Source organism: Aspergillus puulaauensis, chromosome 7, assembly GCF_016861865.1.
Source record: "Aspergillus puulaauensis MK2 DNA, chromosome 7, nearly complete sequence".
NCBI lineage: Eukaryota > Fungi > Ascomycota > Eurotiomycetes > Eurotiales > Aspergillaceae > Aspergillus > Aspergillus puulaauensis.
In genome coordinates this window covers 193529-219107 of record NC_054863.1, presented here as the reverse complement: position 1 = coordinate 219107, position 25579 = coordinate 193529, and the positions used below count along the sequence as shown (strand labels likewise).

Genomic DNA, 25579 nt, shown 5'->3' with positions numbered 1-25579 from the left:
AAAGTTGCGACTGTCCTGTCCATATCGGACCACCCTCCCAGACTTTCCCAACCCAGAGCTATAACATATATTCCTCTCCATATCCCTGGCTTTCTGAGCAAAACGAACTGACAATGGGCATTTTGTGGAATGTTTGGCCGTGGCCTTGGGCGTCTCCTGTCCTTATGCAGCAGGTTCGACAGCGAAACTACTGGGAGGGTGAGTTCTGACTCTTGACCCTTGCTGTACGCACTGACATTGATCTCCAAGACAACTACCGGAGAGTGAAACGCGATCTGCAAGTCCAGGAGAACTTTTCAGCCTCTCTTTATGAAGTATGTGATCCTGGTATTCAAATTAACTGCAACCACTAACACCAACAAAGCAAAACCGTACCCTCAGACAACAAGTTGCAAACCTGCAGAACGAAAACATGGCTGCTGCAGAAAAGTCCAGACGTCAAGAGCAATTGCTGCTCGAGGCTCGTAATGAGGCTTCACGGAAAGACAAGGAGCACCGTCAAAACTTGAATACGCTGTATGCCCGGCTGCATACGCTGCAATCAGGCCCGACCAGTCTCACAGACGATGATGTCCAGGAGCGAATGCGGCGTCTCGTCTTTGAGCTGGACTCCTGGATCAAGTCAAACTTCAGAAATAGTGACTGGCCGGCATATATTACAGAGAGGATGGAGTTTCCTCGTACCTACCCGCAGCGCCGTGCCTGGATCCATGCCCATATCGTCCAAATCGTAGACCGTCTGATTTTCTCCCCGTCTCACTGCGGGATGAGTGAGGACCCATTCGGCGGGTGGATTGCGGAGATCGAAAATAGCGTTAAGCAGACAAGTACGTGCAACCTGACTAGTTGGATCTACAGCAGTGCTAATGGATTACAGGCACAGAGACGGCATTTCAGAACTGGAAAATGGCAACAGGAACCGCTATCGAGAAGCTGACAACGGAGCAACAGAATGGGACTCTGGCATTCATCATTGACCATATCGAGGAGTTATTCCGCGCATTAGCGCCAACAGTATCTACGTCTCGGAAACAACAGTTGCGAATGTTCCTGGAGGACTGCCTCTCCTTGAAGAACGCCCTTGCGCGGCAGCCGGATAGCTTTACCTTCTTTCGCAGTCCCCCTGGGGCAGATTTCTCCGCTGAGTCTATGACGAGCTTCGGGGGAGATGGGAACGATGGAGGCACTGTGATGCTTTCCCTCTGGCCGGCTCTTGTCAAGTATGATGGCGCCACCTGTGTGGTCATAGACCGGGAACTGGTGTGGACCACAGATTAGCTTTTGTTTAGGGTTGTGGGAGTCGTCCCACCTAGTTGGATGTCCTAAGTTACATCCAAATATAGTTTAGCAATAATGTCTAAGTCTGTCAGATCATGCTTTAATTCATAAAACGTTGGTTGTGCTGCTCTCCAGATATTGACTTTACGGAGTAACCATCCGACAATGTACGTTGTGCAGTGGGCTGCCGGAGGGGTCTCTGAAGAAGCCCGGGGGGTACACTGGTGGTTGAAACTGCATGGTGGGTTGCTGAGCCGGGTTGGGTTGTCCAAGCTGGAACATCGGATCCTGTTGCGAAGACATAGTGTGGTTGATATAACTGATTGACGTGGATGGTATCAGTCAGGGACGGAGATTGTGAGGATTGAGTAGGTGGTAGTTTTCGTTCGTTGAGAGATGCTGATACAGTTCTGCAATGGGAACGAGTATGAGGGAAGATTTTACGGGCTCGTTATGTGTTCTCGCTGGGCTGGAGATATCCAAAGTATTCACTAACGCAGTGATGGGGAGGAAAATGACAAAGTGAATGGGGCTTCTCTAGATATTCTAAAGACCTTATTTATGCTTGGAGAAAAGCAAACTAAGTATAAGCGAGCTGGTCTTGTCCTACGTTGATGAAAGAAAGTACCCCCTTGCAAACGGAGGTTCTCTGCACCTTGATATCCATATGTATCCATATCAACTGATTCAGCGTCGGTGGCAATATCTCTACGCATCAGCCAAACCAGCAAACCTCCTCGCAACACCCTCTCGACACTCCCTCACAATCTCCCCAGCATCCTTAACCCCGTGAATCAACCCAACCGCCGCCCCCGCATAAGTAGCAAGCCTCCCCTCAACTCCCCAGCCCTCATCCCCCTTCTTCATCGCCTCATCATGCAACCGCTTCAGCTCCTCAAACGGCTTCCCCTCCTGCTCCTCCACAAACGACCGATTGATGATCGTCCGCGGACTATACTCCTCAGGCCATCCATACGTCCCCCGCAGATGGTTATACAGCAGCGTCCGCGTCGTACTCGTCGCCCCGTCCCTAGCACGCACAATTTCTCTCCGATACCCATCGCTAATCCGCGCCTCTGTGCTCGCCAGAAACCGCGTCCCCATAACGACCCCGTCTGCGCCTAAAGCAATAGCTCCAAGAGCTCCACGCGAATCTGCAATCCCCCCAGCTGCAAAGAGCGGTATCTTCCCCTTACCACCACCAACAGCAGCAGAAGAAGAAGAAGAAGAAGAAGAAAAAAGAACATCCTCCACCTCCGGAAACAGCGCCACCAAGCCCAATCCATCCTTCGCGCGTCCATGCCCCCCAGACTCAGATCCCTGAACAACAATAACATCAGGCCTCTCCGATCCACCCGCAACGAGCGTCTCAGCCTCTCGCACCGTCCCGATCTGGATCCAGATCTGCGTCTCGCTGGAAACGGCCCTGATGCGGCGCGACCAGGTGTTTATATCTGTCTGCCCGTTTGAGGGGGCGTACAGCCACACAGCGCAGGGTTTGTACTGTTCCACTGCGGAGACGGCGATGTCGATGTCGTCGCTCCAGAGCTGGAAGCCGACGCCGATGGGGAGGGTCGCTTGGTTTGGAGGTGAGTGCAGTTTCTTGAGTAGCTCGGTAGACTTCTCCAGATCACTGAGTGTTTCTTGCGTTTTGACTCTGGGGCCTAGAAAGCCTAGTCCGCCGGCGTGGGAGACGGATACGGCGAGTTCGGGCCCTGAGAAGACGCGCATCGGGGCGCTGACTATGAGGGGGGCTTTTGCCCATGGGTAGCGATGGGCGAGGGGTTTGGAGAGGTGGGTGATTCCTGGCATTTTGGTATGAATATTATACTGGTGGTTGAGTTGGATAGAGGATGTTGGGTGTATGATGAGTGAGTCAAGTATTGATGACTTGATGAGTTCATGTGAAGAGGGGCTGCGGATATTGCGGGAACTGCGGTATCTGGATGATACAATCCCGGAAGGAGGCAACTGTTGTAGAATTAGATTACTGTCGAGATACTATGATGATATTCTGTAGTTCTACTTTGTATAGAGATGACAATATCTTCATAGCAGGTGGGGTGCAGGCGATGGCGGATCTATCCGCATTATACTCAGTGGCTGGGGGAATATATATATTACGGTGCATTGGGTATATAGTATATATTGAATTATGGATTGATGGATAGTAGTCGTTCATACTACGAGCAGCAGTCAATCTGGTAATTGTTCAGTGGTATATACTGCTGATATATATTTGCAGCTCTAAGAACAGCAAATGATAACTCTGCATACTAATTCATAAATGTGCTCAATACCTGTGAGCAGAGCATGATAATTATCCCACGGTTGCAGTGACTGTGTGAGAATGACGTCATGCATATTCCGGAAACGGAAGCGTTCACGATCAGATTGATAAGGTTTGATCAGGAGTATTATATTACTGCAATAGCCTTCAACTGACTCGATCTCGATCGGAATGAAACAACCTGACTGAGGAGTAACAACACTGCCTCAGCAAAGACTAAACACTCTAAAGAGAAACTAAGGACAGCCGAGCTCCAACTGCCGCACACTGACAGGTCAATCCTCATTAAACCCCCCGCCTCCTCCGGCCCTCCGGCTCTCCGGCCCCCACCAGAACCAATTCCTCAATTCATCACCGCCTGGACTCTCATGTTGTGTGCCACTGTGCAGTACGTACCTGACCCAGATCAGACCGAGATTGTATTGTTGTATTTTTTCTGCGAACATGTGTTGGCTCAGCGCAGATCAGCCAAGACCATTGAGTCTTGACCTCCGGTTCTGTTCGCACTGATCGCCATTCAGACTTTTATGCATGGCACTTGAATTCTTTCTTGGCTTATTCTCCGACACGTGTGGGAGTAGAGCGAACTTAAATCACTCATCCACTCCACCAGAATTCCAGGCATCCTCCAACGCGTTTTTCTTCGGAGAGTCCGACGGGGGTCTCCTTCCAGATCTAGGAGGGTTTGTTCTACCCACCAGGGCTAGATTGAAGCTAGATTAAGGCTAGATTAATGGTCGGGTATTCCTGCTCTATTCTCCCGATAATACTGCCGCTCGGGCTCAGGTTTGGTGAAGGGGCCGTGGCTGTGGCTGAGCTGAGATTGGAATCATTGAGGTTCAAGTGGGCCGGCTCTCCTGATCCAGATTCATCTCTTGGATGGAACTGAAAACTGGAAACTGGCAGCTGGCAACTTAGGTAATTTGATTTTATTTAAGTTGGTCAGGATGGGGGCAGTTAATATCGAGAACTCGAGATTGATTACGGATATGGAGACAGGAACAGGAATAGGGACAAGCCATGTGGGTGTGCTGCTGCTTGCAACTGTAGCTGAACGTAGCCGGGACACTGCTACCGACAAGACTGCAGGATCAGTCAAGGTCGGGTGCCAGTCCAATGAGCAGCCACGAGAACTCAGGATCAACCGAGAATGTGCGTGGTTCCTGGTTAGGCTGCGGATGAGCTTCGGATGCATTCCGGGTATACACCGGATCACATCAACATCAACGCTTCCAGATGAACACGAACTGTCTAGTTACTACTGACCCAAGTAGGAGGTCCGTCCGGCATCTCAGACACAGACAGCCACGGAATTCCCGATTTATCGGCCTTTGGGGGCGTATCACGTAAATCACCCCACCGCCCACATCGACTGACTCTTATGTCCTGTATCTGTTACAGTTACAGTCTGCTAGTGCTAGTGCTGGCAACTTCAAAGTTCAAACTAGCTGGAGTTCGCAGCTCGGGGTTCCAGTCCAGCTCTGCTCGCCGGTCGGCCATCTCGCCAGTCGCTAGTGCAGTCGCCACGTAAGAGGGTCTGATGCTCAACCAACCAGTCACCCGCTGCGTCACGCAAGCCAGAAACCCTGGGACAGCGCGCAGATCGGAGGGACAATCCACTATGGAATGTTCCTCCGAAAGACGTGGGGGCCAACAGTGACGATCTTTATTATTCCTTCATTATTGGTCAATGGCCTGACCGTCAAGACTGGGTCTGTGTTTGGTCTGTCTTTGGGCTGCGTATGTGGCGTGATTGGCTTTACAGAATTCGATTGTCAGCCAGGAACAAGACAAAGAATGAGACAAAAAAAAAGAACATTGTACAGTAGTCTAGTCTAATCTAGCAGGTATAATAAGGTAATAACTAAAGGCTAACAATCCAGACTCCTAAGCATCGTATTAGTCGTAACGCTGAACCATGGACACCCCCAAGCCCTAATTGTTTGCTTCCGGATCCGGACTGCGATTCTGTTCCACATTAACCTCCACCTTGCGCCAGATCTCCAGCGGCACATTCGAGGTCGACCCGGAGTGCGAGTCCCCGCTACCCGGTGTATTCGGCACCGACGTATTGATTGCCTCTTGACTCGTCGATGCCGTCAACGCCATCGCTCCCTTGGAATTCGCCCTGGTCCGCGATCGCCCCCGACTCCGAACCCCCCGCCACCAGCGACTCCCTGGTTTGTCTCCGCTCGTCGACGTCTGTGTGACGGTGCCCGTCCCTGGCCGAGAGCCACCGAGGGCTTGCGATAAGCCACCCGAGCCACGGGACGGGTCGCCGTAGTAGGGACCGTACCGGTCTGAGCGATAGCGCCCGCTGTACTGCGAGAGCACGCTGCCGAAGATGCGGCGCAGCAGCGGCCACCAGCACATGAGGTTTGCGACGTAGATGGCGGTGGACGCTTCGCGGATGTACCACAGCTGGTAGATTGTTGTGTCGGGGGAGTGGAAGTTGAAGTATTTATTGAGGATGGCGGCGATGATGACGAAGACACCGAGGCCCAGGACGGCTATCAGCAGCAGCTTCTTGCGGATGGGCATCTGGGCGCCCTTGAGGAGGGGGATTGGGATGATGAGCATGAAGGCGTCCGAGGAGATGTTGAACACGGCCTGCGTGATGGAGTAGTGCTGGTAGCTGGCGCATTGCTGGTTCTCGACGGGGACGGCCCAGTACTGCGAGAACGGCCGGCAGTAGACGGCGAAGTAGGTGATTTCGATAACGACGAAGCCGAGGGCGACGTAGCCGGCGAGGATCTGGACGAAGAGGTGCCAACGCAGTCGTTGCGTGAGCTTCCAGTAGATGGACACCAGGCAGGTCTTGACGCCCCAGGTTGAGACCAGCATCATCTGTTCGAGCCCGATGACGATTTTGCTGCCGTAGATGCGGCTGGCGACGTCTTCGGGGTTGGAGAGGATGCGGTCTTTTTCCGACTCTGGGTATAGGTTTGTTGCGTATTCGGCGGAGACGCGGATGAGGATGAGGAGGGCTGTATACACGAGCTGCACAAGTCAGTTTCATCGCGAATCGACCGAGGGGAGGAGGGCCGTACAAAGGTAAAGGTCATGAGATAGTCATCCACTGCAATGGTCAGCCTGCATTCAGCTTGCATATACTAAAACGTGAAACTCACCCTGCAGATTCCGCAAGCCTCCATTGGAGATGCATCGTGCGACTCTATGCAATGGTCAGCCTAGCCCAGTTTATCAGATAGTCAGTGAGTGAAGCCATACATTCGCCCGATGTAGATAACCACGCCAATGCTCCAGAAGACAACCGCCTCTACTAGGAGTTGGTGCGGGGTGGGTGAGGCGTCCCCCATGGCTAGGGCGATCTTCAGAGCAGCATCAGATTTGAGCGCGCAGTAAAGCAGAGCACTGTCCAGGAAAGCAAAGTGCTAACCGTCCCTTAAAGAAGCCGGGCTGCGTCGTTGTCGTCGGTTGTCGGGTTGTCGTTAGGGCTCCGAGGGGCACCCGGCTTAAAAAAGCATCGGCCGAAGCAGGGCACTGCATCGTGCACGAGCTTGCCGGGGCCAATAATTAGAATTAAGCGACCAATGCGTCGGTTGGGTCTGCCCAGGCTGGCATCCAGAGATTAAACTTTGCATGGTGGGCTGGTGGGCCTGTTACCAGTGGGCCGTAATACCAGTACTGCCACTAAAACAGAGAGGGTGCCACTGAATGAAGAGCCAGTGACGGGCCACTGATGGCACTGAATCTCAGTCTGCAGCCACTGGCCACAGCCAACCTCCTTGCTTCGTGCTGCTCGTGGGGGCAGAGATGCGCTAACTCTGCACCTCGTTTGCTTTAGCTAATGCTGCTCCCCTGAATATTATTCCACTGCCACGCGGTTTGCTTCCTTTTTCTTTCTTTTTCAACCTCGCTCCCCCTCTCCATTCTCTGGCCCATCCATCATCCAAGATGCCTGAGAACAGCGGCTTTCCCGCGTCCAAGGACGAGGTTGTCGAGGTCGACGCCGTCCGCCTGGAGGCTGCGCTCGGCCACAAGCAGGAGCTGGTCAGAGGCTTCGGCCTGTTCAGTCTGACGAGTCTGGGGATTATCATCGCCAAGTGAGTTCAATCCTGTACCCTGGTCACTTTGTGATTGTTTGAGTATTTTTTGGCGTCGATCCTGACCTGTTCCAATAGTTCCTGGGCCGCCACCGGAGGCACCATCGTCACTGCTCTATTCAATGGCGGGCCCATGGCTGTGCTGTACGGCCTCATTGTCGTCACTATTTTCTATGGCTTCATCTCGCTGTCGCTGTCCGAGCTGGCCTCTGCCATCCCCTCTGCCGGCGGTGTCTACCACTGGTCGTCCGTCGTGGGGGGCAAGTATGGCCGCGCTGTTGGCTTCTTCACTGGATACCTCAACGCCTGCGCTTGGTTGCTGTCGGCGTCCTCCATGAGCTCTATCCTTGGGAACGAGGCTGTCGCCATGTACATTCTCCGCAACCCGGACACCGAATGGCACAGCTGGCAGCCGTTCATCGTCTTCCAGATTGTGCTCTGGATGTGCACCGCCATTGTCTGCTGCGGAAACAAGTTCCTCCCCATGCTCAACCGCATTGCGTTCGCCTTGTCCATGGGAGGGCTCTTCATCACGGTCATTGTCCTGGCTGTCATGCCGCGCGGCCACCATGCCAGCAACGCGACGGTCTGGAGAACCTACTACAACATGACTGGCGACGGGGCCCCTGGCTGGTCCGACGGCATCTGCTTCCTGAGCGGACTTCTCAACGCTGCCTTTGCTGTCGGCACTCCTGACTGCATCAGTCACTTGTCTGAAGAGGGTGAGTCCGCTCCAGTCCTTTGAATCCGCGTTATACTGACAGGACAGTCCCCCAACCCGAGCGCAAGGTCCCGCAGGGCATCATGCTGCAGCTCTTCACGGCATTCCTCACTGCCTTCGTCTACCTCATCGCCCTCTTCTACAGCATCCAGGACATCGACAAGGTCTTCGACACCAGCATCGGCTACTTCCCCATCGCCGAAATCTACCTGCAAGCCACGGGCTCCGTCCCCGGCGCCGTCGGCCTCATCGCCCTGCTCTTCCTGGCCACCTTCCCAACCCTAATCGGCACCCTCACCACCGGCGGCCGCATGTGGTGGTCTCTCGCCCGCGACAACGCCACCCCCTTCGCCCCCTTCTTCGCCCAAGTCCACCCAACCCTCAACGCCCCCGTCAACGCAACCTGCGGCATGGCCGCAATGGTCACCTGCCTCGGCTGCATCTACGTCGGAAGCACAACCGCCTTCCAGGCCCTCATCTCCTCCTTCATCGTGCTCTCCACGCTCTCCTACGCCGGCGCAATCGTGCCGCATCTCCTCACCGGCCGCAAGAACATCGTCCCCGGTCCCTACGTCATGCCCGGCATCTGGGGCTGGTTCGTCAATATCGCCGCCGTCATCTATATCGCCGTCACGGTCGTCTTCTTCTGCTTCCCCTTTACCCTCCCCGTCACTGTGCAGAACATGAACTACACCTCTGTGATCACCGTCGGTCTTATGACGATTGTATCCTTCTGGTGGCTGGTCCGTGGTATGACCCGCTACAAGGGTCCCATCTATTCCATGGAGGCCGCGGAGAAACTTGCCCATGGTGAGGACGTCCTGCCGGAGAGTGTGCAGATGAAGAGCGAGCTTCCTAGCGCCAGTGTCAGTGCCAGTGCCAGTCGTGAGCAGCAGCCGCTTGAGTTGCAGTGAGGGCTATGATGTCTCCTGCCTCTGCCTTCACCGCACGATAGCCAGTGCCTGGACATTTGTGCTTGGTTGAAGGCTGGTACGTGTCAATGACTTATGCTCTTATGCTTGTATAAAATGAGCTCGGGGATGTAATGTATATATATGCCATATACCATATACCATATGCCGTTTGTTCTTTTATTCTTGGGAGACGAGGTTCGTCGAGGATGGGTTAGAGGCGTCCTTGGATTAGTATACTTTAATAGACTTGAATTTTTTTTTTATTCCATCGACGTTTATCATCTTGCATGGTAGTATTTAATCAGGTTTAATTGCTGTAGCAGCATCATATGATCATCCTCGTTATGCCCTCTTTCATACGATACAGTGTATGGTTGTACTACGATATACTTGTGATATCTCCCAGATAAATAACCACCGCGAACCTATCTACCAGTCTGGGCTAACGTAACCAACTGCATATCCCTCCAGGACTCCCGCATCCTGTTAACGATGGCTAGATAGCTTCCCTTGATATTACTGTAACTATCAAGGTAGAACGGCCGTTAACTTGAATATAACCAAACCGGACACAAATTATATACTAAGCTCACAGCATACCCTGACAGCAATATATTTTACTTGTTCTCGGTCCCTGGGGGTCCAGCACTCAGTAATGTAATTGACTCCATCATTATAGCTGGGATGACTCCATTAGTAACTGGCTTCTGGAATACACCAAGCTCGGACGCCTTCCTACAGGTTAGCTTCAACACCGGCCTCTAAAGCAGTGCGTTCCGCGAGGCCTATCAACAAGACTAGTATTGACTTTGCCTACCCATAAGCTTCAACGTGAACTATCAGTCCGTAGTTCACTGCAGTGAGGGATTTAATCTCGACGCCAGCTTTTACACCGCACTGTATTGGCGACATCGAGTGAACTACCATTAGTGGTCAACCTATTTGGTATTGAAAGAGTGCACCACTACTGGGCATATCTGAGCGCAGTTGCCAAGGCAGTTTGAAGGGGCGGCCATTGTATGGTGTTTTATAGGCATAGGTTTGGGTTATAGCATGTTGCTAGGGCTGCGCTCTAGCGTTCTATAAACGCAGCTTCTTTCATATGATCAATTGTTGGCGAGGGCTATAAACGCAGTTATGAACTGGTTGGTAGATTCCATCATGCTCAGCATATATGTCGAAATATCACTCCGTAATGAAGCAATATGCACTCATCTTCTATACAGAATCGACATATAAAATGGTATAATCAACCCGTGAGTTTCACCAACATCTGTCAGCTACACCAGGATTCGACGACATACCCTGTCAATATGCTAACTTATAGGGCTTCGTGCATAACGGTTGCCCGTGGAATGGATGTGTCCAGCATGAAAATTCAAACAAAGCATCGTCAGGCCTCAAGACGTGAAAGAAGGCGAATCGATGAGCGAACAAGTGGCGGTATGACTGAAGCGACAGTGATCCTCCCTGTAGGGCGCATCCAGGCCCGGCCGGAAGAGGGCCAGAACAGGATCAACAGCCAAGAAGCCTGTCAGTTTATTGATAGATCCGATTGGAGACTTCATGTGGAAGATCGGTCACTATTTGAGTGCTTCTCTCGTGGAAGCATTGAATCCGCTGTCCGGATAAGAATCCGTTTGCCCGAGGTAACTGGATGCATTCGAGATTTTTTCGAGCCATTGCTACCCGACCATTTCTGAGTCACTGCAGTAGCAAGAAAGGTGGATTCAACTCATTAATGGCTATCCTCCGCAATTGCGTGATAGCTTCAGCTTCATCTTATTACCAAGCCTTTCCAGCCGTGAAGTTGGACCCTGACCCACCGACAACATGAGCTTAAGTCAACCCGAGAAGAAGAATGGGGACGTCGAAGAGCCGAGAGTAGAGTCTCCAGTCGATGAGTTTGACCGGTTCTCAAGTCGAAGGAAGCTGGTCATGGTCGTGGTCATCGCGTGGACTGGGCTGCTCTCCCCAATGGCAAGCACCTCCGTGCTATCAGCTATTCCCGATGTTGCTTCGACGTACAATACATCCGGCTCCGTGATCGGGTTGAGTAACGCCTTGTATCTGGTATTCATGGCCCTGAGTCCGTGCTTCTGGGGTCCCTGGTGCCAGACAATTGGCAGGCGCATGGTACGATCCAACCGCTTCTTTGTCTATACCAAAACTAATTGGGCTTCTTAGTCTTGTCTGGCGAGTACTTTGACCTTCTTGGGCGCTTCGATCGGGACGGCCCTTAGTCCAAACATTGCCTCGTTCATGGTCTTTCGCATGCTCACTGCGTTCGTGGGTACAGCTGTCCTAGTTATAGGACCAGCTGTCATTCGCGACTTGTACCGGCCACTCGATCGAGCAACCGGCCTCGCCTGGTTTTATACTGGCACACTGGTTGGGCCAACAATTGGACCATTACTAGCGGGTGCAATTGTCACGTATACCACATGGCGTGTTATATTCTGGCTGCAGACTGGACTTGCTGGGATAGCCCTTCTGGGATCGTTCTTTCTACTACCAGAGACACTTGGAGAGAACGCACCCCGTCCGTTGAAGGGGTTAACTAGGGGCCAGAAGGTTATGAAGCTCTTTACAATGACGAATCCCTGGCGAGTTATTACCCCGTTCAAGCACCCTAGTTTGGTGGTCACGGCGATTGCCAGTGGCTCTCTTGTGTGGAATCAATATGGTCTCCTCACCCCGATTCGATATGTACTGAACCCGAGATTCCATCTCGAAACACCGTTGCAATCTGGTTTACTGTACCTGGCCCCGGGAGTAGGATACATACTTGGCACATTCGGCGGCGGCCGGTGGGCTGACTACGTCGCAAGAAAATGGTACGAGCGCAGAGGAAAGGTATTCGTACCCGAGGACCGTCTTTACGCGGCAGTTCCATTCCTAGGTATAGTTATCCCAGCCTGCATGCTTATATATGGATGGTCGGTCGACAAGGCGTTTGGCGGGCTCCCGGTGCCGATTATCTTCATGTTCCTGCAAGGCATTGCGCAGCTTTTCTGCTACCCCAGCCTGAACACGTATTGTCTCGATGTGGTGCCGGATAGGAGTGCAGAGCTCATTGCGGGAAACTTCTTCATTCGCTATATCTTCGGTGCTGTTGCTTCGGCCGTTGCGATTCCGGCTTCGGAGTCCATTGGCGTGGGATGGTTTAGCACGATATCTGCCCTTCTCCTGGCTGTCGGGGGCGCTGGGATTTTTGCCGCTGCTCGTTGGGGACATATCAAGTCGGTCTCATAAGGTAAAGCGCTGCCGGTATTCTCCTAGCAGTATATCCATAACGCCGGGACACTGCGACAATACCAACTGGATCCTATATCCGGTTCGACTAGAGACCTGGCCCTCATACGAAATGTGAAACTCGCTCACCCAAAAGGAAGGGGTAAGATATCAGCTCCCTGGCCATGAGTCTGGTCACTCAAAGCCTCCCGCAGGCTGCCAAATTATAGGCTTGGGTGGTCTCGTCCATGACGTTGACCCGAGTTATGGGCGTGGCCTGACTAATTCTAAAATAGATTTCTCATGCGTTACGATAGAGCATACATAATATCCAGCAACATATGACGATAAATGAGTTCATGATATTGCATTTTGCTTCCCGTTTCCTGTCATGATACTTGGCTATGCCAGTATAGCATACCGTAGCTGTCCACGGAGTCTGCAAGGAAATATGGTTCAAACTAGGCAGGTAGACTACCTGTCAGTCGCAGCTGCCTCATAGAGTACGGTAGATGTTGCATCTCAGGAAGGAGCCATCCACGCTAATGGACCGTGTCCTAGAGTTACTCAGGCACTCACACTCCGGCTTGGAACAGTCTGTTTGTTGTTCAGCTCACAGACGCATGTTGACCAGCAAAATGTACGGTATACTGCTCATCATCGGGCTGTTCGGCGTGTTTTGGCTGCTTTGGGCCTGGATAAACCTCTACCTGATCCTATTTTGGCCGCCGTTATGGACGATTGAATCTGCACAGGACCCTGCCATTGACCCCTTCTACAGCCCTCCTCCTGGGTTTGAGGGAACGACACCAGGAACCATTCTTCGCCATCGCCGGGTAGCCGCCTCGTTTTTCGGCATCGCCCCCAACCGGGTCCAAGCATTCCAACTCTTGTATCGCACCACTGCAGTCGATGGTAGTCCTATTTTCACCGTCACGACGATATTCAGACCCTTTACGGCGAAATCAGATCGGTTCATCTCCTTCCACACTGCCTACGACAGCGCTTCCGTCAGCTGCGACCCCAGCTATCAGTACCAGTTCGGCGCTCTACAAACGGACATGATACCGTCCCTTGAAATGTTCTTTATACAACGATACATCGCACAAGGGTATATTGTTGCGTCCCCCGACCATGAAGGACCGGACGCTGCTCTGGCAGCCGGACGTGTAGCAGGGATGTCTGTGCTGGATGGGATGCGCGCTGTCATCAATTTCCGGAATATACTCCGTATCATAATCGATACGCCTGCGATTGTCGGGGTCGGATATTCCGGTGGTGCAATAGCAACAGGATGGGCTGCCTCTCTCCAGTCGTCGTACGCTCCTGAATTGAATATCAAGGGATGGGTTCAAGGTGGCACTCCTGCAAACCTCTCCGGGACATTCTATCACCTGGATAACAGCACGTTTAGTGGGTTTCTCTCAGCAGCAATCGATGGACTGTGTAAGCCCAGTGCATATAGCGCACAGCTGCAGCCTGTGATTGATAGCATTATCACCGATGAAGGCCGGGAGCTTCTGGACTACGCGAACTCCCATTGCGTTGTCGCAGACTTGGTCCATTTTTATAACAAGTCCATGTTCTCACCAGATATCCAGACACTTGGGCCTGACCTCCTGCAGCAGGACACTATTGCAGCTGTTCTCGATCACAATCGGCTCGGCGCAAATCAAAACGAGGTACCGGTGGCTCCGGTGTTTGTCTACCATGGTCTGCAGGACGAGATCATCCCATACGCTGATGTACTAGCAATGGTCGATTTCTGGTGTGCGAACGGAGCTACCGTGGTGTTTACGACGTTTACTGATGATGGCCATGCGAGGGCCCTCCTCAGTAGCATACCGGAGACCACAGACTTCATTCAAAGAGCATTTGAAGGGACGGTTCCAGACGGCTGCTCCCGGAATACAATACCACCGGCTCCTAAGTGTGCTACGCCTGTAGTAAAAGGCTCGGGGGAAGGCGAATCGTCCCCAGAAGCGATAGCTCAATTCTAGTATCAGTTTAGCACCACCGAGATAGATGCTGTATGCTTACGATGGAGGGTTCTATGCGCTATTTATAGTCCCAAAGAGTATACCTGGCTTTACAGCATGCTTTTGCCTAGAATTCATATGGATGCAGCGAAATATATTATGATTTCTGGTCCCCCCACCAGCCCCGGATGAGAGTTCATCATGAAATGAGTGACAACCGCAATGGTAGAATCCATATAAGGAGTGGAAACCGCAGAATGTCAGATGGCGCAGAGACTATGCTGAATGTTGCCTTGCTCAACGAACCCTGGTGGGAATGCTAGGCAACATTAATACGCCTGGGGAGTGCGTAATCAATCGCTGACGAAAGGTCTGCCTCATCATCATGAGGCCCGATCGCATTTTTCACACCGTCCAGGCTGTCGAGGCCATGAATGATGCCCATCTTGGTCTTGCAGATGAGCTTTCCCAGATTCCCACGCTGCTCGACCGGTGTAAACACGTCCTGCATCTTTTCCACATAGTCCGCCAACGTAATTAGATTCGATTCCAAATGATGCAGCATCTCCAGTGTATCATACGGAAGCCAAGGCGAGAACTGTCGCAGCCGCTCCTCGAGCGTCCGGGATTCGCGGCTGTATGCATCGATTGATGCCGCCCAGGCATCGAAGCGGTGCAGTTGATTGATGATGCATTTCTCGTGGTGGCCTGTGTTTGCCACCAGCGTCTCAGTTTCCCGACAGAGACTATTCACTCTGCTGGCGACCGTGGCGAGCGGTTCATGGGGGATAGAGCCTCTTCTTGACTTTGTGCAGGACATGGCACTGAAGCTGCGGGTTGATGAGCGCCGCGGGAAGCAGACTGGGAAGGGCGACGGGGCAAATGACAAGCGACCTTGCGGGGGAGAGAAGTGAGTAGAAATGAGATGGGGCTGGGGGAGGGCTTCGACCGGGGATTGCATGATAAGTTTATATATACAGTAGCAATGACAGAGTTTGGTTGCGTGAAGAGAGTTTTGACGTGGCTGGCGGCATTGGTCAGTAATATAATATACCCAGGCAGTCATTGTTTGATCTGATGAAGTGTTAAGTGCAATAAAAAGAAATGTGTCAAAGGATCCTTCATTGAGAAGCTCATTGATAGGACAATCCCGCGTCTTTCACTACCAGACGCGCTCATACAAGTAGACGCGCTACCGGCTCTTTCAAAAAGGTAAGCCGTAACTGAATACAAAGTAAGACAAAGCAACTATTGCTCGAAGCTGAGAATAATCCTTTCACCCTCGACACCGCTTGTTAATCGCCCCATTGTTAGGTCCGCCCTCTTCCCCCCCAGATCCATGACAATGTTAAACAGCGTCGCAATATCGCTGGTCCCCTCCGCTGCCCGGTTAATCGAACGAGGGAAGTGCGTCTCGTCTTTAAACAGCTCCCTAAAACTATCCCATGTCACCCGCCCGAGCTTCGAGATATTCTCGCCCATCGTCTCAACACGCACCGGCGAGTCCTTCAACCAGATAGGCTCGTTAATACCCTTATGCGGAAGCAGCATATGGTTCGTATGCACCAGATACCCCTTTTCATTAACCGGGACGCGCGCAAAGGTAGAGGAAGTGAATTCCAGCCCAACCGCCGTCGTGGCGTCTCCGAGAAGTATATGCGCCGAGCTAGCCATGCCAATCCGTTCAATATTCTTGACCGCATCCATCGCAGAAAAACTCTCCAGTGCAATCCGGAGCCCCAAGTGAACAGGGATCCGGGTCTTGTCCATGCCCTTTGCGCGAATCGCGTTGAAGCACACCCCGACCCCGGCGGAGTTCAGCCCGATTTTGCCGATCTGCCCGGCTTCGGTGATCATTTTGATGGTGGGCAGCTTTGGTTGCAGAATTGTTACTTGGATTAGGTTTTCGCTTTGGCCTTCGCTCCACTGTCGGGGGATTAGTTGGCTGTATTATGATAGTGGGGATGAAGAGTTGAGTCGGTCGTACATCCCAATTCTGCCCCTGGAAGGAGTTCCCATCGCCCTGGTAGTAGACGCTCGTGCATCCATCGCTGAACTGCCCAAAGACAATCTCGGTGCGGACGTTCAAGGCGATTATCTCCACCAAGCCACGCTTGGAACCGGCCGCGATTCCTGCCTTTATCAGCGGTATACTTTAGACATTGTACGGGGTGAAAGACGCACCCTGAAGCTCCTCGTAATATCTCGGCCACTTCTCGCGAATCAAGCCGTCGAAATCGCGCGCGAGATCCTGGACCTGGGCCCAGTCGAGCTTGCTGTGTTTCGCGAACATCTTTGCGTAGAATATGATCGCGCGCTCGATTTCCGGGGCTGCTTGTGAGCCATGCTTGTGTCCGATCTGGTGGTGGTGAGTAACTGAGCATGCTGTTGCGCTTGAAGTTGAATTCAGGGGTGTACCTCGTATGGTGTGCCGGAGCACACGATCTGCTTAATGGCCATTCTTGGGAGATTTATGGTGAGAAAGAAGAAGTTGAGAGATGGAATATAAATCCGAGGTTACTTATTTGTTGCCCCTCGACCAGAGTTCGGGCACCCAGGGTTGCGGGGATCCAATCTGCCATGGACCAGGTACAGGCGGACGGTCCGACGGCTAATCTTAGGTAACTTATACCCAAGGCTAGCCTGTTGGAAAGGCCTTCCAGAGGCTCTTCGCTACGACTGCCCCGCATAAGTCCTAACTTACATTGCGAATCCGGGTGTTTATTATGACAGAAGACGCTTTTCCATTAATACACTCGGACTCGGGCTCCGGAAGCCGTTCAACAATGGCCATTAGCAATTTGGAGTTAGCCTGACGATGCATGATGACATCGTTCTATCCGTATTTGCCATATGAAAACACCCCCCTCACTCAGCCAGCCACTAAAATAGCTTTGACCCACCGGGTGTGAACTGGATGTACAGTTGTCATGCTTATTAGATGTGGTTGCGATTCAACTATGTGACACCTCACCTTCTGCATCCGAAAAAGCCTGCGATGCCGAATGACGATACCGAGTGACCACATTTGCCATTTTAACGGTCGCAGAAGTTAGAGGGCGCAGGACGCTTTAATACGGCGATATAGATCGTGCCTTCAACTGGGCATTCGGCATTAACGCGGCAGTTGCTGGTGTCTGGCATTTCAAGTCGGAATAACGTACACCGTACCGTGTACAGCCCAGTGCTCTGTGTTTGCCTTCTTCACAAAGATAAGTTTAACTTGTATTTCTATCCCTTCCGCGCTGGTGCTGTCTTACATGCCTTTGCAACGTGATCGCCTATTTCGATATTGTTTTGCAGTTACAGCCAAACCCGCCTATACCGGACCCGGATATGGCGAGACCCTTTTTTAGCGAGAAGACTACTATATTAAAATTGTAAACCTTATCTATCCTGTTAAGATCTCTTTATACCGATAATTTATACAATTTATCTCTTTTATTACTCAAATCTTGTTATAACGAAGTAGAAATATCCATAAGCCTGAATAATAAATATAGTAGGTCTAGTTTAAAGATATAGCTATAGTAAGACCACCTGTCGGTCTTATTTAATTTGCTATCGCCAGGTTTAAGTGTAATAAGAATCCACTGTATGCAGCGGTAGAACGCAGTTGTGGTCGTTGCTGTGGGCCCTTGAGATCCCTTTACGGCCGTAATCTTCAGCTTCAAACTCAGCCCTGTGACGATTGAACTGCAGGGTAAGCACTGAAATACTCGATGTTCAGTTTATCGCTCATTTACTGTAGGTCGATGCCTATCAACATGTCGCATCGCGACTTCTACGGCAAGACACTCCCTCATCCAGCAGGGACAATGTATGCGACCGGCCAGAGTGCGAGCCTACTCAACCTAGTCAGGTAAACACGCCGTCACTAATGTAGATTTGATGGTGTAGCGCAATGATCTACTAGCAACAACCCTTGTGATACAAACCAGTATGGAGACGCAATCCAGCAGGCGGACAAAAAAGCTTCGGATCCGAGTGTAGGGGTGCGTGCGGAGTTTTATTTCTTCGCTCTCGTTTACAGCCCCTTAAGCTAATTTGCCAATATTTGGTTAGGGTGCGTTCGGCGGACACCAAGTGGGCAAGATGTCAATCATGGAACACCTGGGGCCATTGAGGGTGCGATCGGGCAGTGGCTGGTGGCTGTCAGGATGGCCGGACATCCGATTCAGGTAGGAGGGCAGAGGAGAGACAGGAGAGGCAATTTCCACCGAGTTAAATCTTTCTGAATCTGTTGTTTTTGTTATGATGGACAATGGCTTACGCTCCATCAACGGTTATGGCCCCCTGATCCCCATACACAAGGCAAGCCTAGACCAGACAAGCCTGAGTAGCGCGAGGCTATGCAGCACTTGCGGTACTGATAAACACGCCAGGCAGATTCGGCCCCGAACGGACAGTCGGACTCCAGCAAGACGGAGTACGGACACGGACGCGGCGTTGGAGACGGACCCACGAGCGGACAGCGCCAAAAGGCTTACAACACTTTAGGGCTGGGGGCTGAGGCTGAGGCTGTACTCAAGCAATATCCACCAAGGCCAAATGTTCTTAAATACGGCCTCCCTCTGCAGAGGCTGTCTGTTTTCACTTCATCCCTCATCACTGTTTCGCTATGAATCCACACCAGATCCTGGCCGCCATAGAGCTGGCTGTCTATCTCGTCCTCTTCGTCCCCGTCAGCTTCTGCACATATCACTACCTGTCAAAGAAGAAGCAGACGGCATGGATCTACCTCAGCGTCTTCGTTCTCGGTTCGTCCCCTTGCAAAAAATGTGTCATCGCATACTAACAACACCAGCCAAAATCATCGGCCCGGCAATGTACATCTCCATGGCAAGCCATTCCAAGCCCTCAACAGGCCTGCAACTGGGCTCTCAGATCCTCTACACAATCGCCCTCGGTCCCCTCCTCAACGCGACCCTCTCGCTCGTCAACGCCTCTTCGAAGTCTAAAGCAAAGGAGCCCACCCCGGCCTACTCTTACTCCCCCGTCGACGCGCCCACGCCCATTCCAATGGCCAACCCCTCCTCCAAGGACTCAAACACCTCAAAACGTGGCTCTCCAGACCTTTCCCCGCTAAACATCATCCTCCTCGCCCTCCACCCCATCATCATGATCGGCCTCGTCCTCGGCGCCGTAGGCGGCTCAAAACGCTCCCCCGATTCCTCCGGCCACATCGACCAAGACAAGTACGCTAAGGCGATTACATTCTCCAAGGCCTCAGCCGCGCTCTTCATGGTCGGTCTAGCCGGTATTGCAGCGGGCGTCGCCTTGCTCTGGAAATCGCGTCGCAGTTTCCCGACTGTCAACTACTACACCACGACGTGGATGGCGGCGGTTATCCCCTGTTTGTTTCTGCGCGTGCTGTACTCGGTGCTTACGGCGGCGAGTCTGGATAAGAATGATCCGGCCAAGGTGTCCAAGTTTGATGTGTTGAGGGGCAGCTGGGTGATTTATTTCTTTTTGGGGTTTTTGCCTCAGATTTTTATTGTCCTTGTTTATGCGGCTTGTGGGGTGTTGGCTTGGTTGAAGGAGCGGAGAAGAGCTTAACTTTAACTTTGGAATTGTTGTGTAAATGGATGTTGGTTATTCCTGCTTATTTTCTTTCTTGCATTGGTATTGCGAATTGGCGTACTACGGGGAGGCTAGGTTATGAGTATGATACGCTTTAATAATAAAAGTCTGGCATTAATAGTATTATAACGCATTTCACGGCAAATCATACAAGATAATACTCATAGATTGACCCTGGACTTATATTCCCATCCCACTCCATCAGCCAGACGGCGCAGGCCTACGCAGTTTGAAGTAATAAGAATCAGGTGGTATCCTACCAGAAAAGAGATCAGATTCACTAATACAAGGCAATTTACCTAAAGAGCCTCCATAAACAAGACAATCCCATAACGTATCTAGGTACTAGTAGCAGTCCCGTTTTTGCCGCATTTATAACTATCAACTAACAACGGACGCTTCTCAAAGTCGTGTTTACCAGCTCCCAGGGTGTAGTTTTGGCCGTTGCACTTGTGTCCGCTGTTCAAAGGGTGAATGAAATTAGTTAAGCAACCTGGTTTATCTAGGATATTGGCAAGCCGGAGACTTACGTGTAGAAAGTGCACTGGATTGGCACCCTGCGCTGGGTGATTTCGATAGATGTAGCATTGACTGGTCTGTGAATAATCCCAACGCCGGTTAATGATCTGTGTTCCCCGTATTCAATTGGTTAGGGTGAAGACATACCCGCCGAAGGGACTGGCCTCGCAAGTTGTCGGTGCTGTAGTGCTAAAGATGCCATCCGAGGAGCCATGATGCGAATAGAGCGTAATCTACTCATAAGGTCTCAATGTCAGAGGTAAAGTTGGAAATAATCAATAGTAGCGAGTTCGTACTGTCCCAAGAGACCCTGATACATGCACCTGTCCGACCACAGCCGGGGTGAGTGCGACGAGCATGGAAGTAATGGTAGTAGTTATCTTCATTGTACCCAAGGTAGTGGTTAGAAAGGAGTAAGTGGATCAAGGCAATAAAAAAGCTTGAGTCGGGAGTAGGTTTGCCTTTAAGCTGTCAGTTTCGCGCACTGGCCGCGCGCCATGTTGTACAGCATTCCAGTCTGTATAGCGCCCTCATGCCCTTCATTCCTTTGCATGGTCATTTAAGCAGGTACAGTCGTCTTTGTGGCAACAATGCAATGTTACCTTTGACAGAGAGCTGTCCCCCGCATCCACCCTCCGTCACAGGGATGTGGATATTCAGTGTCGTTAGATATAAAGAAAGATAATCCTGTATCTGCTTCCCTACATGTACTCTAATTATACGACCCCTCCTCATATACCAATATTCAATTTATCGGGATGCGTTCTTTGGCTTGTGGATTGAAAAGTAACCCGAATTGCCATATTCGATTATACTTTATCTACCCAACTTGTTGACAACATTGCTCATACCCCCTTTCAGTGAAACCACCTCTGACATGGAATATAGAAACAACATACGTCTCATACCTTCCCACGGAAGCACATCACGGTATCGGATACTGGAATTGTCCTCTTTATTCCGCGGTAGCAGCACACTTGAAGCTACCAACCACCAATGGACGTCTAAGCTCGTGGACACCCTCCTTCAGGGTGTATTGTGGACCACCACACTCTTCTTCGCTGTTCAAAGAGGGGAAATAAGTTAAACGGCGTGTTTTCTTCCAAGTACCAAGGGGCGCGAGAACTTACGCATAAAAGGTACATTTGACGTGGGGGACTTTGTTGTTAATGCCAATGATGGCGGCATCAAAGGGCCTGGTTGGCACGAGAACAGCGTTAGCAATTCGTGTTTCTACTACTGTCTTTCCATGCTGGCGAACAGGGATAAGGCGAGGGCTTACTTTTCGAATGGACTGGGCTCGCAAGTCTCTAAACCTGGAACATCAACCCGAACGAGATTAGGGGTGGCGAATGTTATCTATTGGTTGGCGTGCCAAGAATCAGTAAATATGTTCAGCAGTTGCTGGTGGTGGCAGGGGAGTTCGTACAACTGCGAGAGTCCCTGTCGGAAGCCATTGTCCAACAACCGCCGGAGTGATCGCAGCAAGCAGAACAGACACGGAGGCAGCGGTGATCTTCATGTTGAGGAATGTCAAACTCACTCAAAAAAGGTAAATGGGTTGAAAGAATCAGAAGGTTTGAAGAGTAGATTGTCCAGTTTTTAAGTTGTTACTCCCGCGCCCCTTGCAGCCTGCTTGTTTGTTGCACAACATGCCACACCCCTTACTAGCAGAAATGAATACTTAGTTTAGACAGAGGCTGTTCTCTGCATGCACCACAATGTTTCCACCCTGCTAAGGGGATGATGTCATTCAGGTTTCGTTCTGTAGGAAAGAAAGGTATCCATGGATCTGAATTCCTGAACTTTACACTAGGTAGTGATGTCCTCATGCTTTGTTGGATCCCACACAATATGCTGATATAAACAAAACCCCTTATGATTTCGTCCTTTCGCCTATCCACTTTATGCAATGAATGAAACAATCCAGCTCCTTGCTTCAGATCGTCCCCCGGCTGAAGGAGAAAGCTGTAGTTTAGATCGATCATCATGAACTTAGTCATAACTAACAATGGCGAGTATAGGATAGTGGACACGGTTAATAGTGGGTACAAGGCACTTCAATCTCAGCCAGCCCTAGCATATCTCTATTGAGTCTCCAGATTCCCCCTTGCCCTCTTCGCCAGCTCCAGCAATCGCGGCGTGGCTGCCCCGTCCAAAAATTCAATACACTTCACCACCTTCTCTCCACTCTCGTCCATTGTAAACATAAACACATACTCTCCAGCATACTCCCACTCCTCTCTCGCAATCCCATCATCCTTTAGCTCCTCCCGGAACTCCGTCTTGCTCGTCGCCCAAACAACAACCTGGTTCCCGCTGTCACTCTCGATATACTCCTTCGCGAAGACGGGGAACCCTGTCATGACCCGGGTTAATCCGCTCGTGTGTGCCAGGAATCCGGTTCGATCGAATGGGCCGGGTGGGTTTATTGAGGCGGGTGCAAATTGGTGGTAGTAATTCTCCGCCAGAATGGATTCGAGGATTGTCTGGTCCAGGGTTGCAAAGTAGGAGATGAATTTCTTCGCTGTGAGGAGGCGTTTGGACGGCATTTTGTTGTTAATGTTGGTCGTCTGGGCTTTTGAGGGGAATTTCCCTTTTCCTTTTCTTCAGTGGTATTTCTTTCTGATCTCTGTGGCTTTCTTGGATGAAGAATAGAGGTTTATAAATTGTTATGTCCCGTGGCGGAAATATCCTGTTAACTCCGGTACTCTCGATGTCCGCAGCGGGGTTACCAGCTATTAGACATATATGGTATTTGTAACATGTAGACGCTATAGAATCATCTTGGTAGATCTGTGAACAATCTGTTGTCTATCCATCGACAAATAGGAAATGCGCTAAAATGCCCGTCGACAATATATAATTAACTAGGACTAGTATATCTCCAGACAAGAGATAGAACGGATACCGTGCATATACGATAACTGAACCGGCCAGCTAACACTATAGATAGAATCCAATTTTCTGCTCTTAAAGCCCAGCAGACACTGAGCCATTACAAATGGTCCATTTATGGCTGAGTATACTCATCCCAAATAGGAAAGGGCGTGGGCAGACCACGCACGTGATCTGTCAGCACTTTGCAGCCATTTCTCCATCGTCTGTTCATCGTCTGTCCATCCTTCATCATCCATCAGTCGAATCTCATCACAGACGTCCATGGATCATCGCACATCGAGAGCCAGGGCAAGCAAACCCAAGGTCCGAACGGGGTGTATCACCTGCAAGTCAGTTTAGACTCCTTCCACCACAACATTTCTGACCTGATAAGCTAGGATACGGCGAGTGAAATGTGATGAAGCAAAGCCGTCATGTCACAGGTACTTTTGGTATCCGGCAGTCGTGGTCAATTGGCTAACAATTGTAGATGTGTAAGCACTGGGCGGAAATGCGATGGTTATACTCAGCCCAGCTCTAGTGGTTTGAGTGCGCCTCATGAGCTGCGACAGTCCACAGCGATAATCTCCACGAAAGAGTCCAGAGCATTAGACTTCTTTTTTAATACGACCTCCTATCAGCTAGCCGGCTTTCTTGAAGGGGATTTTTGGAGGCGAAGTGTCTTGCAACTTAGTCTCTCGGAGCCGTCAATTCGTCAGGCGCTGGCTGCGCTAGGCTCGCTGCATGAATGTGAAGCCCAATCTCTAGACACCAGGGTGGACAGTCCAGATGCCGACCAACTGTATGCCCGAGCAATTCGCTCAACTGTTGACAAGGCTGGTACGGGCGAGTCTTCCGTGCCGATCGTTGTGATGGCCAGCATCCTGTTTACGAGTTTTGAATTCCTACGGCGTAACGCTGCTGCTGCCGCCACACATATTGCCAACGGGATAAGTATCCTCAGATCATGGCGCCAGAGCTCCCAAACTACGCAAGATCGGTTTTGCAGCAGAAATTACCCATCCTATGAAGCGCAATTTCTACATAGCGAGCTTGCACCGATTCTTACTCTCTTCAGTTTGAACGCTTCGGAATTCAGCCCTTTCCCGAAGAACAGGCTTATTCTTCACGAATCCAAAACTGGAGCACCGCATATGCCAGCGAGGTTTGAAATGCTGCGCGAAGCTAGAGTCGCGCTCGTCGACCTGGTTACTGCCAGTGCGGCCTTTTTCCAAAGCCTAGATGTGCAGGTCGGTGCCAAACAGACACCTAATCTCGGCCTTCTGGCTCCATCTGAAGATCTTCGTGTTGGCTTTGACCTCTGGAAAACCAATTTCCAGGAACTGTTGCAACGGCACGAATCGAAATGGGGTGTTGAGGAGAAAGCTGCAGCAAATGTTATTCGAATCATGCAGTATGGCTCCGAGGTCGGACTCGCTGCGTACGTTGTGTCAAATGAATGCGAATGGGATAGTCGTCGGGAAGAATATGAAGAGGTCCTGCGGGTTTCGGAGGCACTCGTAGCGGATTCTTCCTACGAGCCGGATGGCCTTCCAAAAGGATTCAATTTAGAAGTTGGATTGACCTACCCAATGCACGCTGTCGCGTGGAAGTGCCGGTACCCAAGCATTCGCAGAAGGGCACTGGACCTGCTTCTACGGTCGCCGAGGCGGGAGTGGCTACTCGACTCACGCCAGTATCATGCTATTTTCTCGCGCATCATGGCTATTGAAGAGGAGTGTCTGGAGTTGCCGCCTCATGCGGTCCCAGATGATAGGGTCCTCCCACCTGAACACGTTCGCGTTCACGACTTCTTCTGTGTTCCACAACCTGAGATTGCTGGCGATCCTTCAGGCTATGGCGTTACTTTTATGACGAAACCAGAAGGTATTGATGGGCCATGGCATTTCACCACTGAGTACATGAGTCTGCCCACGGTCGGTGTCGGTGACATGGCGCCATCCAATCTAATTTCATGTCGCCGCTGGGCTAGTCCGGACACTACAGATCCTGACACAGCAAATATGCTGAAAAGCACGGTATTCGGGCAGTACCATACAGCGACTGGTTGATCGAGCTATACCCTAATTATAGCAAAAGCGGCGATGGGATTC

The 25579-nt window shown here is 51.2% G+C and overlaps 12 protein-coding genes across 12 annotated transcripts; 6 read left to right on the top strand and 6 right to left on the bottom strand.

Moving 5' to 3' along the window:
* Positions 1-113: 113 nt before the first annotated feature.
* On the top strand, positions 114-1278 carry APUU_70099A (uncharacterized protein; the record flags this gene model as incomplete). Its single annotated transcript, XM_041694934.1, has 4 exons — positions 114-198; positions 250-314; positions 365-827; positions 878-1278. 4 exons carry the CDS (start codon positions 114-116, stop codon positions 1276-1278), a joined length of 1014 nt encoding a protein of 337 aa, XP_041560715.1.
* A 708-nt stretch (positions 1279-1986) lies between these two features.
* Positions 1987-3090, bottom strand: APUU_70098S (nitronate monooxygenase; the record flags this gene model as incomplete). The annotated part of the gene is made up of 1 exon (XM_041694933.1): positions 1987-3090. One exon carries the CDS (start codon positions 3088-3090, stop codon positions 1987-1989), a length of 1104 nt encoding a protein of 367 aa, XP_041560714.1.
* Positions 3091-5503: 2413 nt separating this feature from the next.
* APUU_70097S (uncharacterized protein) lies at positions 5504-6888 on the bottom strand (the record flags this gene model as incomplete). The annotated part of the gene is made up of 4 exons (XM_041694932.1): positions 5504-6568; positions 6619-6647; positions 6700-6743; positions 6800-6888. 4 exons carry the CDS (start codon positions 6886-6888, stop codon positions 5504-5506), a joined length of 1227 nt encoding a protein of 408 aa, XP_041560713.1.
* Positions 6889-7486: 598 nt separating this feature from the next.
* Positions 7487-9270, top strand: APUU_70096A (putative choline transport protein; the record flags this gene model as incomplete). Its single annotated transcript, XM_041694931.1, has 3 exons — positions 7487-7635; positions 7714-8357; positions 8405-9270. 3 exons carry the CDS (start codon positions 7487-7489, stop codon positions 9268-9270), a joined length of 1659 nt encoding a protein of 552 aa, XP_041560712.1.
* A 1833-nt stretch (positions 9271-11103) lies between these two features.
* Positions 11104-12525, top strand: APUU_70095A (uncharacterized protein; the record flags this gene model as incomplete). The annotated part of the gene is made up of 2 exons (XM_041694930.1): positions 11104-11406; positions 11458-12525. 2 exons carry the CDS (start codon positions 11104-11106, stop codon positions 12523-12525), a joined length of 1371 nt encoding a protein of 456 aa, XP_041560711.1.
* A 617-nt stretch (positions 12526-13142) lies between these two features.
* APUU_70094A (uncharacterized protein) lies at positions 13143-14504 on the top strand (the record flags this gene model as incomplete). The annotated part of the gene is made up of 1 exon (XM_041694929.1): positions 13143-14504. The coding sequence occupies one exon, from the start codon at positions 13143-13145 to the stop codon at positions 14502-14504; it is 1362 nt and encodes a 453-aa protein (XP_041560710.1).
* Positions 14505-14802: 298 nt separating this feature from the next.
* APUU_70093S (uncharacterized protein) lies at positions 14803-15444 on the bottom strand (the record flags this gene model as incomplete). The annotated part of the gene is made up of 1 exon (XM_041694928.1): positions 14803-15444. One exon carries the CDS (start codon positions 15442-15444, stop codon positions 14803-14805), a length of 642 nt encoding a protein of 213 aa, XP_041560709.1.
* A 287-nt stretch (positions 15445-15731) lies between these two features.
* APUU_70092S (uncharacterized protein) lies at positions 15732-16943 on the bottom strand (the record flags this gene model as incomplete). The annotated part of the gene is made up of 4 exons (XM_041694927.1): positions 15732-16409; positions 16471-16616; positions 16668-16842; positions 16902-16943. The coding sequence occupies 4 exons, from the start codon at positions 16941-16943 to the stop codon at positions 15732-15734; spliced, it is 1041 nt and encodes a 346-aa protein (XP_041560708.1).
* A 2161-nt stretch (positions 16944-19104) lies between these two features.
* APUU_70091A (uncharacterized protein) lies at positions 19105-20042 on the top strand (the record flags this gene model as incomplete). Its single annotated transcript, XM_041694926.1, has 2 exons — positions 19105-19243; positions 19291-20042. 2 exons carry the CDS (start codon positions 19105-19107, stop codon positions 20040-20042), a joined length of 891 nt encoding a protein of 296 aa, XP_041560707.1.
* A 1498-nt stretch (positions 20043-21540) lies between these two features.
* Positions 21541-22107, bottom strand: APUU_70090S (uncharacterized protein; the record flags this gene model as incomplete). The annotated part of the gene is made up of 4 exons (XM_041694925.1): positions 21541-21646; positions 21716-21781; positions 21868-21944; positions 22015-22107. 4 exons carry the CDS (start codon positions 22105-22107, stop codon positions 21541-21543), a joined length of 342 nt encoding a protein of 113 aa, XP_041560706.1.
* A 565-nt stretch (positions 22108-22672) lies between these two features.
* APUU_70089S (uncharacterized protein) lies at positions 22673-23137 on the bottom strand (the record flags this gene model as incomplete). Its single annotated transcript, XM_041694923.1, has 1 exon — positions 22673-23137. One exon carries the CDS (start codon positions 23135-23137, stop codon positions 22673-22675), a length of 465 nt encoding a protein of 154 aa, XP_041560705.1.
* A 610-nt stretch (positions 23138-23747) lies between these two features.
* On the top strand, positions 23748-25537 carry APUU_70087A (Zn(II)2Cys6 transcription factor; the record flags this gene model as incomplete). The annotated part of the gene is made up of 3 exons (XM_041694922.1): positions 23748-23815; positions 23864-23908; positions 23956-25537. 3 exons carry the CDS (start codon positions 23748-23750, stop codon positions 25535-25537), a joined length of 1695 nt encoding a protein of 564 aa, XP_041560704.1.
* Positions 25538-25579: the final 42 nt, after the last annotated feature.